The 11,683-nt window shown below is 39.5% G+C and overlaps 2 protein-coding genes across 2 annotated transcripts; one reads left to right on the top strand and one right to left on the bottom strand.

Annotated features, from left to right (window-relative positions):
• Positions 1-1,572: 1,572 nt before the first annotated feature.
• LOC101302159 (15-cis-zeta-carotene isomerase, chloroplastic-like) lies at positions 1,573-4,328 on the top strand. The gene is made up of 4 exons (XM_004297980.1): positions 1,573-1,995; positions 2,928-3,074; positions 3,219-3,428; positions 3,825-4,328. Exons 1-4 carry the CDS (start codon positions 1,573-1,575, stop codon positions 4,158-4,160), a joined length of 1,116 nt encoding a protein of 371 aa, XP_004298028.1. The 3' UTR covers positions 4,161-4,328.
• A 1,308-nt stretch (positions 4,329-5,636) lies between these two features.
• Positions 5,637-10,611, bottom strand: LOC101306033 (probable protein phosphatase 2C 33-like). Its single transcript, XM_004296632.1, has 6 exons — positions 10,438-10,611; positions 9,907-10,347; positions 9,494-9,802; positions 9,291-9,408; positions 8,266-8,489; positions 5,637-6,299 (listed from the first exon to the last, which is right to left on the bottom strand). The coding sequence occupies exons 2-6, from the start codon at positions 10,270-10,272 to the stop codon at positions 6,042-6,044; spliced, it is 1,275 nt and encodes a 424-aa protein (XP_004296680.1). The 5' UTR covers positions 10,273-10,347; positions 10,438-10,611; the 3' UTR covers positions 5,637-6,041.
• Positions 10,612-11,683: the final 1,072 nt, after the last annotated feature.

Raw genomic sequence — 11,683 nt, 5'->3', positions numbered from 1 at the left:
AACACCCCGAAAAATAATACCCGAATAAAAATTACCTTTTACTAGCTAAAATTTACTATTTTTACCGTCGTCGTATTTTCCTCATACGAATAATCCTCCGCACATAATCGTCCCCGAAACCCCTCTAGGGACCAATTAAACTATTTACTCAATGACGGAGACGGTAAAATTCTTATTATAATCACGCTAATAAATAAGGTAAAAATATAAGGGTCGGGATGTGACAGGTTTTCTGCTAGTCCGGTAGCGTGCCCTGTCGCCGTCGTCGAACAGGCCATTGTTGGCCCCGTGCAGGTCTAGAGTGAAGCCGTGTCCTGATCGTTGTCACAGCCGAGATCGAGGAGCTTCTCAATGGAGGGTTTTGTGGTGAAGAAAGAGAAGAGAGCAGCGGCTTTCGGGGTGTGGGATGTTTGTTGTTGGCCTAGGTGGTGGGGTGGATTCGTGGTGCAGGTTCAGACGCTGCTTGGGAGTGTTGTGCCGATGGCTACATGGCGCAACTTCGCACAAACGGCTTTGATTTGGATCGGGATTATTAAACATTATCAGGAAAAGATGTTGTTCGATAGCGTTTGTGAACTTTCATGGTTGCGCAATTGTGGAGGACCATGGATGCTGACGGATGGGCGGCACTTGATGGATTCCAGCGCTGGTGGCAATGGTAAGGACGAACCAAACTCTAACGGCAGCAGGCGATCTCCTTCTTTCTAGGGTTAAAAATAGGGATTGGGCCCTTGGTTTAGACCCAATTTGGGCTCATATGTTTCTTATTTTATGTTTTGCTAATTTATTAGTTTTTAATTATTTATTGTTTTTTTAGTTTGATCACACTTTTTGCGAGCTATAAGTCCCTACACTAGTTGTGTAGTGCAAGTCAGGATTCGTGTCTGTGTGTGCCCTAGTGCCTTGTTTGCTCTAGGTAGGCAGCAAGTTCCTTGCTTCGTCAAATGGTCGTTGCTGCCTAGTGGTAGGGTGAAGCTGAATGTCGTCGGATCTATCTTCCGACGGCAACATAATTGGAGAGCTGGTATATTAGACATCAAGATATGTAGCGGGTTACATGTCAATCGATCTTTCCATTATGTCACTGTAATGTAAAAACAAATGAAATGGTCATTCTTTGCTAATTGGTGCATGTCTGAGTACATATCTAGTGTAGAGATTTCTGATAGTATTTCATGCTTTTGTAATCAGGTGTTTAGGCTTAATATTCCTCTTGTATTCAGTAGTTTTATTAATTAAGACTTGGCAACCGTTGTATTCAGTAGTTTCATTAATCAAGACTTCGCAGCCGCTGCCCTTTATTCAAAAAAACAAAAAACAAAGAAAACAAGTGTCGAGACTTATTTGGCCCACGTCAGTGAATTTGGACGCAGCCGTTCAAACAGAGAAAATTATCCTATACTCCCTGAAACAAGTGCTCTCTCCATCATCTCCGAAGTAGAGTCCAAACCCTCCAGCAGAGAGCATAACTTGTTTCAGATACTCCTCAAAACCCTCTTTCACACTTGTTGCATGTATCATTCTTACTCCCCCCCAACCATATACCTATTGGGTTCCTTCATTTCCTCAACAATGGCTTCCTCCTCCTCCACCCTTGTCCTCTCAACCCTCTTCTCTTCCCTCCCTCGCCAAACCCAAAACCCAAATACCAAACACCTCTTCTCCTCATTTCCCACTTCCCAAAAACTCCCTAAAGTGACCCTCACTCGTTCAGCGTTGCTGAGACCCAACACAGCTTCCAATCAGATTCTACTCTTGAGGAGGTTTCGAGCCTACACGACCATCAGAGATGCTGATAAGGAGGAGGAGCAGGCGGTTGTGGGCGAGGACTCGGCGGAGTTTCTGCTGTCGAAGCAGAAGCTGTCTTCCTGGCTTTATTTCACTGCGATTCTCGGGACTGTGTTGTTTGTGCTCAACGTGGCTTGGATTGATAATTCCACCGGGTTTGGGAAGCCCTTCATCGAAGCGGTTTCCGAGCTTTCGGATAGCCCTGAGGTGAAATCATCTTTAACATTCTCTCGTTATGTTTAGGGAAGTAGTCAATGTTTTTGCTAATGTTGGATTTATCTGTTAATGGACCTATCTAAGGAATGATACTCAATGCGCCTAGACTACAATTTCCCTTTACAACCTTAGATTTTAACTGTAAGAGTGGAAGTGAGGGAAAGCGGATGTGGATTGAATGTTTAGATGGGTTTGTAAAGGGTATGTTGTTTGAACTTATAAATGAGTGAGTTCTGATTAAGCCGATCCTCCGGAATTGGTTTATGTAGTGCTGGTAATGATGGGGGTAACGGGGGCCATAGAGAGCAATTGCACAGTGCATTTAGGTTAACCTGTTTGTTATTTGGGTCTACATTTGGGTTAACCTTGTCTTCTGAAAAGTAGAGCAGAAAGAGAAACTTCCTTGGTTGAAGCTTGGAACAAGAGCTGTTGTCGAGCTTGTAGACAAGTTTTGATAAGGTGTGCAACAAAATTGCTCAAGGGTGTTGCGTTCTCTTTCATTTCTTTTCTCATGGTTTCCGGTTTCTTGGACGTGTACACTTACAGCCCCCTAAAAGAGAGAGAACATAAAATGGTGGCTGAGTGAGCTACCACTTCGAGACTGGGAGCAAGTTAGGTATGACCCCTCTGCCAAAGGATTTTTTTTCTGGGGTTCGAACCAGAGATATTACCAGGAGAACCTCTGCACATCTGCCCCACTTCTAGGGTAGGGTGCTTCCACTAGACCAACCCCATTGGATTAATTCAGATTTCCTTTTAGATTCATGGATTACCAACATTCTGGTTGTTCAATGAAAGGTTTAGGCGGCAATGTCTTTCTTTCTTTTCATGGTTATATAACTTATTTCTAGGGAAGAGATGTCAAATTCTATGAGGTGTAGTTACAAAGCTGAGGTTTGAAATTTTATACCCTTCTACTGCAGGTTGTAATGTTGCTCCTGATTCTCATATTTGCCATAGTCCATAGTGGTTTGGCTAGCCTACGAGACACTGGTGAGAAGCTTATTGGAGAACGTGCTTTCCGCGTTTTGTTTGCAGGGACATCTTTACCATTGGCTGTTAGTACTGTTGTGAGTATTCGCTCTTCAAGTAGATTATTCTTCTTTCTTTCTAGCTAGGCTAATTCTTTATTACCATATGTTTGAATTATTGTCTGACAGTAAAGAAAAATTTATCCAAATTTAGTTTCTTGACTTTAATGGTTTGTGATTCAGGTATATTTCATTAACCACAGATATGATGGAGTACAGTTATGGCAGCTGAAGGATGTATTTGGTGTACATGAATTGGTGTGGTTGTCTAATTTTGTTTCGTTCTTCTTTCTTTATCCATCGACTTTCAATCTACTAGAGGTAGCAGCTGTTGACAAGCCCAAAATGCATCTTTGGGAAACTGGGATTATGAGAATCACCAGGCATCCACAGGTAACAAATTTGTTTACTTAATATGGTCATTTTTGAGACTTTTGTTGGTTCCACTGATCTAGGTTGACTACAATTAACTTGAAGTCATATTCATAAAACCAATTGTACAAATAATGTTAGGACCTTGAATAACTTGAAATGTTATGCATTGGATTTTCCAAAATCACTGGGCTGTGTTACTATTGCGTGCAGAGATCTTTGGGACATTGGATAAACCTGTAAAAATGAAACTACTATTTATGTTTTCCACTTTCATAATGTGGTGGCTATTGGCATAATTACCAATATGATGTTACAAGCATCTGTATTTGATTATATGTTTGCAGTCTGGCATAAGATTTTCTATACAGAGTTGTTAGATAAGAAAATTTGAAAATGTATTTGTATTTGTTGTAGCTTGTAGGGCAGGTGGTTTGGTGCTTGGCTCACACAATTTGGATCGGAAACTCGGTGACAGTGGCAGCTTCTATTGGTTTAATTGGGCATCACCTATTTGGTGCTTGGAATGGTGACCGGAGATTGGCTATAAGATATGGGGAAAACTTTGAAGTTGTGAAGAAGCGAACAAGTATTTTACCTTTTGCTGCCATTATTGATGGCCGTCAAAAGTTGCCAAAAGATTACTACAAGGAATTTATTCGGTTGCCTTATTTTGTGATCACTGCATTGACGTTAGGCACATACTTCGCACACCCCCTTATGCAAGCAGCCAGTTTTGGGCTCCATTGGTAGGCATAGATATTACAGGAACATATACGGATGCTGGAGAGTAATTTGTACATAAATTTTGTACTGTAATGTGAGAACATTTTGGTTCCTCTGCATGTTGAGAACCCAAAGGTCCGTTTAGGCACAAGGATGTTGTATGTGGCTCCTAATAGATGGTATGAAATTGTTGCTGATGAACCTTTGCATAGCTACAATTTGAATTACAATTGAAGAACTTGAGCAAACATATCAGAGGCATAACATAGTCGAAGTATATGCCATGGAACTTGTACTTGGTAAGCATCCATAGAACCTGTAGACCGAAAAAAAAAAAAAAAACTAATCCATTGAACCAATGCAGTGAGTGAGGTTCATATAAAGTTTACATTGAAAACCATCCAACTAAGGAAAACTTTGATAAGCACACACCAACGACCCCTAAATTGAATTCCAAGGATACATCCATTCCCAAAATCCTCCACCAACCAAGTGGTGAAGAAAAGCACCCTCTTAGAATTGCCATTGCCATTGCCATTCCAAACCAAAAGCATACGAGGCATCCTATTAAGAAACCCCTATGAATTCTGAACATGCTAAACGCCATCGTCATAAACAAACCAGCATTTGAGACATCTACTAAAGCTAAACTAAAGAATTTATTATATATTATTGTGTTTGTTGAAGCATGTTAAGGTTACTGAGGTTGGCTTAGATATTATAGACCTCCTTAGGGGAGCAACATGATTGATATGTAAGCTTCTATTTCACCACTCTTGTTAAGTTCACTAAACTATCGACTAGCCTATTGCTTAGTTGAGAAAACACTGACTTGGCCAATGGGTATTTGCTTACTTCAGTAAAACACTAACTTGCCTGTTGGAGCCCCTTTGGCCAAAACCACACCCGTGCCTTGACTTAGGGATTCAATTGGTTCTTCTTATTGTGCAGATGGTTCTTCCGGCTTCTAGGAGAAATCGTGTTGCGACAATTGAAGTTCTCACTGAGAATGTAATTAAAATATCGCTGCAGAAGGTTTGTGCTCTATTTTATAGACTATATCTGTGACATAAGATGGTGAACACAAATCTACTGAGGACAGGGAAGCGGAGAAGCAACTCAAGAAAGACATGAACGAACGGGGTAAGTGCATTCCCAGGAGGAGGAGTTGGTAAAGATTCTCTCTTTAGTAGGTGCAAGAATGGGTACTACAAGTCTTTTCTATCATCAGCATACAATGGCAGATCTGTTTTGTTCAGCTTTCTTATGGATGTCATATCACAAAACAATCAGTTATCCTCCAAAGCAAACACAAATATCTCAATTCGGCATCGTGTTTTATTTGCGTGTGATTGTTCATTTCTCTGTGATCATTGTCAGTGGATAAGCCACTAGAATGCAAAAACCATTTTACCCTTAGAAATTGGGCTAGAAGTTCAAACAGAGGCAAGACAACTGGTAAAAAACAAAAGGCCTTAAACATAAAGAGATTCACAACAGGATGCACAAAACCACAGTAGCCTTTGTAATGTACTAGAAAGCTTGAAGATTGTATTTACAATATGAAAAAGACCAAAAAGAAGAGACCACAACACTAGAGAAGAAATAGCACCAGACATGGAAGGGGATGAGTTCCAAGGCTCCCTTTCAAACCAATCTAAATACACCCTTTATCTTTTTCCAGGATTTTGGAAGAACCAAAAACTAAAAAAAATCAATAAATGGTTGAAAGAATGACGAGAAATATACACAATAAGAACAGAGCTAATAAAATCTTGCTACTGCTCAAATCAAGAAGGCTCAGGAATAGGTGAGTGTACCACGTCAAAAAGTAAAGCATGCAACTGATGCTCTTGTACCAACTCCCATCCTCATAGCCAATTTTTCACATAGTATTTCTGAAGTTCCTCAAACAATTAAGCTGTCACCACCAACGTCAACTACTTCTAACGAGTTCACTTTCCCCTCTGGGGTGGTAAGGGAAGTATTGACTGAAGCACCAGAAGTAAGGAAGAGGCAAACAACGGCACAGTCATCAGTCTTGGCATATGGGTATTTAAATTTCCAAGCTCGATTGGCCAACTCCACCAGGGCTCGAGCAGCAGATGGTCGTGGGCTTGCTGCTACTATCTCCACAACTTCTTTGTTTGAGAGAACATCCCATATCTGCAAGTACAGGATAGAATTGCCTCCTAAATAAAAATAAACCAGGTGTACAAAATAAAATAAAAATAAGCACATCCAAGTTTCCGTTGAATATAGCACATGTCTTCTTCTTAGTTCATCCATTCACAAGACCAACACAGATAATTATTGAATCAAGAGTTATCTTTGTATCAATTGAATTCTGAAGAAAACATGATAATAATAATTGCATCAAGAGTTATATCTCTATTTCAAAAAAGTATTTTAAACTTCTTATATTCCTTTGAAGAACTGCAATTAACATTGATGGTAGAAATACAGAAAATTTGATTAGTGCCCAAAAGATGTCCATGGTATTTCCAGCAACTATCTGGAGTTCGAAAACAACTCTTACAAACAAATACCAGGACAGTGTCTTTGGTTCAAAGGTTGCCAACCACTCAAAGGTAATGATTTCAGAAATCTCTTGCTCTAAGCTATTGCTATTTGCTAAGACACAAATTTTGGATAAAGCCATTCAACATTAAACAGGAGCCATTTCCACCATAACATCCAGATTGACCATTCATTTGTCTCCATGACTACTATCCACATAACCCCAATACCTGCAACAAACTTCAATGTTGTGTTTCTTTTACAATCGATTAGAAATGCAGCCTCGTCCGCCTAATCATAGTGCCTTTTTTCTTTCTTTCTGAGAGTATAATTCAGGTTCCTATTCCCCTAGTTTAAGAGCTCCTCAGTAAATACCAGAACAGTATGTCACCCGAGGCCCCAAAGCTGGAACTCAGCTTGATCTAATGAAATTGAAGTAGCAAAAAGTCCCAATCTTATATTTTAACTGTTGACTCCACTTATGGATTAACGTTCACAGCATGTCTATTCCAATCCAAGATTCAAAAGTTGACAGGCTTCTTCCCAACCAAAAAAGAACTAAGGCAAGGATGCAAGAATGCCAAGGACCTGAGATTGTAAGGAAATGTTTGCATTCCTAAGATAAAAAGGGATCAAATATCTTCATTTCCGAAGAAGGTTTGTAGTTAGGCAATTGTGAAAGAAGATGATGATAAACATATAAGCTACGTGAATTCTGGAGAGTCTGACTTAGGAGCTATATAAAATTCATTCTCCTCAGGTTTAGCAACCATTGCTCAAGAGGCAAGGTCATCTTATGAAAACCATCTCAAAATAGTAAGAGCCTTCACTCAGCATGTTGTCGGTGATACCAGAAACACTTCTGTATGGTAGGAATACCAGGCATACCCAAGATGGCGAGGTACCATCATGCTCAAATGCAATCCTAGAGTTATCAATAAGATAATAATAACTGTGCTGGGTACTGTTTTCAAGTAGACGAGTGGCAGGATCCCCTGCTAAATCAAGTGATCAAATGGATGTCAATAACTCCATTCCCTTGTATCATCCTATTCTATTAGATGAGACCCCATTAAGTGGGGCTGAATCGATTACTAAGCTACCCTTAGGAGGAGGAGGACAGAGGTGAGATGTATGTCCTCTCTATAACATGATGTCCATGAATGCAATTATAATATGACTGTTCTCTCTATATAACTCATCAAGTAATTAAGGGGTGGACTTTCGTCGAGGCTTGCTGATTGTAGCCATGCCTCATTGAATGAAGATTGGAACTTCAGGGTTGTCGCTTGCTCAACCAAGGTGGCTGTAGATTCTGTTAGAGAGGTCTCTCGATTAAGGTTTTTATTTGTTTTCCTTGTCATATATATTTTGGCAGGTGCTTTTGGTTAGTGGGTTATTCTTGGTTATAGCTTTAGTCTGCATTGCTACCCTTATAAACTAATGATCACCCTTTTACCCAACTTTAGTTTAGATTTATTTACTCACAAAATATACTCATACCTTCATAGTTTGCAATGAAGATCATACACCAGCCAAATATGCAGGTACAAAATAATGATGTAATGAATAAGCTGTAGGTAAATATTATATATGCAGATGGATGTCTTACCCCATCTGTAGCCAATACTACAAACTCATCCTTGTCAGTGAGGCGACGGTAAGAAATATCAGGGACAGAGATTAAACCATAATCCTTTAGGCAGAAATCTCCAAAAGCCCGGGCCATAGCAAGCCCAGGTGAGTTACTGTTAGGCAACCAAACTCGAGAGACATCAGGCTCATTGTGGAGAGCAAATACTCGACCTTTACGTAAGGTGATCCTCTCGGCTTCCCCTAGATGGAGGCAAAAGAAGTGTATTAATAAGTAAAAGTTAACATTACAATACTATGGTCCACAAATCCTAAACCTATGAGATAGATTAATCATGTCACAGCAAATCAAGGGCAGTGTATTGACCCAACATCAGCTACTATAACACTAAAATCAGTGTTTGCTCCTTCCTTCACATATGCATAGGTCAGTGTTATTTGTAGGCATATTTAAAGTTTTCCAAGCATCTATATATCCCAAAGTCAATAGAAAACTGTATGATTCTTTTTTATCCCTGAGGTTATAAAAAAATGCATGCAAAACATCAAGAAATATTGAAAATATAATATTTCGAGATAATATCATCTGCATCTGACAGATCCACTTGAAGGCAAAACCTTCTACATATTCACTGAAGATAGAGACTTGTAGGAAAAATCTTGATTATACAGGTTTTGTTCACTCTACGAAACATCATATTTACAGACTCCTACTATGCAATCCTAGCTGCTAACTAACGCCTACATTATGTTTTGGCCTATTAGTGAGAGCTATCTCAGTTTGTATAATGTCTATCAGTAGCAAGAAGTTACCAAAAGAAGTCAAACAATCCATCAATGAGCGTCAGTACTCATGAATTTAAAACTTTCAAGATTGAAATCTTCAAGGGTTCCAAATTAAAACCTTAGAAGTCTAAAATGAAGCAAGCCTAAGCATGCATTAATCTATGCAAAAATGGGTAATCAAATGCAACGTTCTTTAATACCAACATGAAGAAAATAAACATTCCCACTCTTAACCAAATTAAGAGCCAAGTAACTTACTAGGAAGATTTGGCTTCAAGTCTACAGTCAACTGAACTGCAACGAGAGAACCCTCTTCATCTCTTGTGCCTAACACAGCTCTAGAGTCCCCAATATTTGCAATAACAAGATCCTGACCCTACAGGCCAAAACAACACACGTGTAAAAATGAAAACTCATAGGCATGGTGCATCCTAAATGTAGCTAACTTAACAAAAAAGTACCTGCTTGACCATGGTAACCGCAGTTGTCCCACTGCAGTAGCAATCAATACGAGGATGCAACTTAAGTTCCTTGTCCATGACTTTGAAAGCCTTCAAAAATGAATCTTTCAACGTGGCAAAAAATTCACCATGGCTATCCTTATTCTCCTCAGATGCACCGGCGCGGTTAGCATCCGTGGTGTTCAACACCCACTGCGAGCTGACCTTCAAAGGTAGAGAATCCCTCACCTTCTTCGCCACCATATGACCACTAGGACCATGCCCATCAAAAACACCACAAAATATTGTGTCTTCTTTCGAGCCGAAATTCTGTAAATTTTCCACAAAACCTGCCTAGTTAGCTCAAATTACAGATACACACAAACAAACTATACAAATTATACAAACATACACATGTAATTCTCAGAATTCACCTCCCAAGCAATCATAGCATCCTGATTGACACCCTTCTTCCCTTGCTTGCTGAACAGGGAAGCCACATCAGAGAAGCCATTAAGGAACAACCTCCCCGGAACCCTATGCAGCCACATCTCCATGGAACTCGTCGCCGACGAGACCGGCGACGTGGCCCCCGCCGGAGACGACGAGTTCCCGGTCAACCTCCTCCTCCTCTTGCTGCTCGGCGCGGATGACGAAACCCGGCCGTAGCCGGCGGCGCTGTCACCGGTGACGGAGAGGCACGAGCCCATCCCAAGAGCCCTGACGATGTCCAAAAAGCACTCCAACCCAACCATACAGTCATGTCCACCCCTTCTCGCCTCCACCACCGGACCTACCATACAGTCCGGCTCCGCCCTCGTCTCCGCCGCCTGATCCGTCGTCGTTTTCGGATAAAGCCCCAAACTTTCACACCCCTTAAAAAAAACCCAAAATCATTTCAATTCAAACCATAAAGACATAGACAAATCGAAATCAAGCACCCAAATTTACAATCATATCCTTACCGATTTGCCGAGCCTCCGATTACGATGAGAACCAAAAGGGTCTTGGATTGTGGATTCAATTCAAAGAGAGAAGCAGTGAAACCAATGGGGGAGAAGGAATGATATGGATGTTTGTGATGAAGGGCTAAATTGACAGGGGTGTTGCGATTTTTCTACGTCACTGCTGCTGCTTCTTATTCTCTGGGTGGGTCAAAGCGGGATGGGATTGAACAAGTGTGTGCGCCACTTTTAGTACGGACATGGTTTCATTGTGGATAATTTATGGATAATTAAAATTAAGGATCAGTAATCACGAATGGGTTTTAGGTTCTTGTGGTTAATTTTGGATTTACCAGACCCAAATAGAAATAAAAGATTTGCCACATTTATTTCTGGGATAAATTTGCAATGATGATTTTCCACCTGATTATTATGGGTAAGGAAATTAGAATCGAGCAGCGATTGGATTTTAATTCTAGCTAAATTCATTAAATAGATAATGAAAACCGAGAAATGATGATATAGTTATAAGCTACTCATATAATCATATTCACCTATTTAATAGAAATTATTTTAGTCGTATCCGTAATATCCTATTGGCCTCATATGTTCGTGCTTGGAGAAGTATTGCTCGAGTCAGTAACACAAAGAGCGGTAATATAGAATTACATTATTTTATTAAATGTGTCGTCAAGTCATGCTAGTTGGAACAACATCTTTACAACTTTGATAATACCTTTATTTTAATGAAAATATTTTTTTGAAAGGTTTATTTGTAGGATCAAAACAACTCTAACCACTTTCCCATAAGTTTTTAGAGAAAGAAATGCCTGTGAAAGTATAATGCTATGTTTACAAACACATATAAAGGAAGTGACATCATTATTTTGATATGATATTCCATATATGGTTATTATTGAGGATATAATTTGATTGAGATTTCATAACTAAATCACTAGAAATAAATTGCTTTGAATAGCTATGGAAACTTTAAAATTACTCCAAACGATTCTTTCTAAGTTCATATATTTTAGTTGGCGTTTGTCATTACAAATCTTAATTATATCTTAGTTGGTGTTTGTTGTCAGAAATCTTGTTTTCCATATTCACGGGATCTTAGACTATTGATCTAAATCATACTATGGATTTAAAACTTCTTCTTTTTTTTTCTGAAAGGGATATATATAACCACCTTAATGTGTGTGGCACATTCTTAACATAGAAAAACTTTCATACAGAGAATTATAAAAAAATAAAAAATAAAAAA

The sequence above is a fragment of the Fragaria vesca genome, linkage group LG4 (assembly GCF_000184155.1).
Source record: "Fragaria vesca subsp. vesca linkage group LG4, FraVesHawaii_1.0, whole genome shotgun sequence".
NCBI lineage: Eukaryota > Viridiplantae > Streptophyta > Magnoliopsida > Rosales > Rosaceae > Fragaria > Fragaria vesca.
This window is presented reverse-complemented; position numbering and strand designations above follow the sequence as displayed.

What these genes read in the sequence shown, in the direction of transcription:
- LOC101302159 (XM_004297980.1), top strand. Translation starts at nt 1,573, where the DNA reads ATGGCTTCCTCCTCCTCCACCCTTGTCCTCTCAACCCTCTTCTCTTCC. An exon ending in AGCTTTCGGATAGCCCTGAG is followed by an intron (nt 1,996 to 2,927) that starts GTGAAATCATCT and finishes CTTCTACTGCAG; the next exon opens with GTTGTAATGTTGCTCCTGAT. An exon ending in CATTGGCTGTTAGTACTGTT is followed by an intron (nt 3,075 to 3,218) that starts GTGAGTATTCGC and finishes TTTGTGATTCAG; the next exon opens with GTATATTTCATTAACCACAG.
- LOC101306033 (XM_004296632.1), bottom strand. Translation starts at nt 10,272, where the DNA reads ATGGTAGGTCCGGTGGTGGAGGCGAGAAGGGGTGGACATGACTGTATG. An exon ending in CTTGAAGCCAAATCTTCCTA is followed by an intron (nt 8,490 to 9,290) that starts GTAAGTTACTTG and finishes GCCTCCATCTAG; the next exon opens with GGGAAGCCGAGAGGATCACC. An exon ending in TAGTATTGGCTACAGATGGG is followed by an intron (nt 6,300 to 8,265) that starts GTAAGACATCCA and finishes CTGTACTTGCAG; the next exon opens with ATATGGGATGTTCTCTCAAA.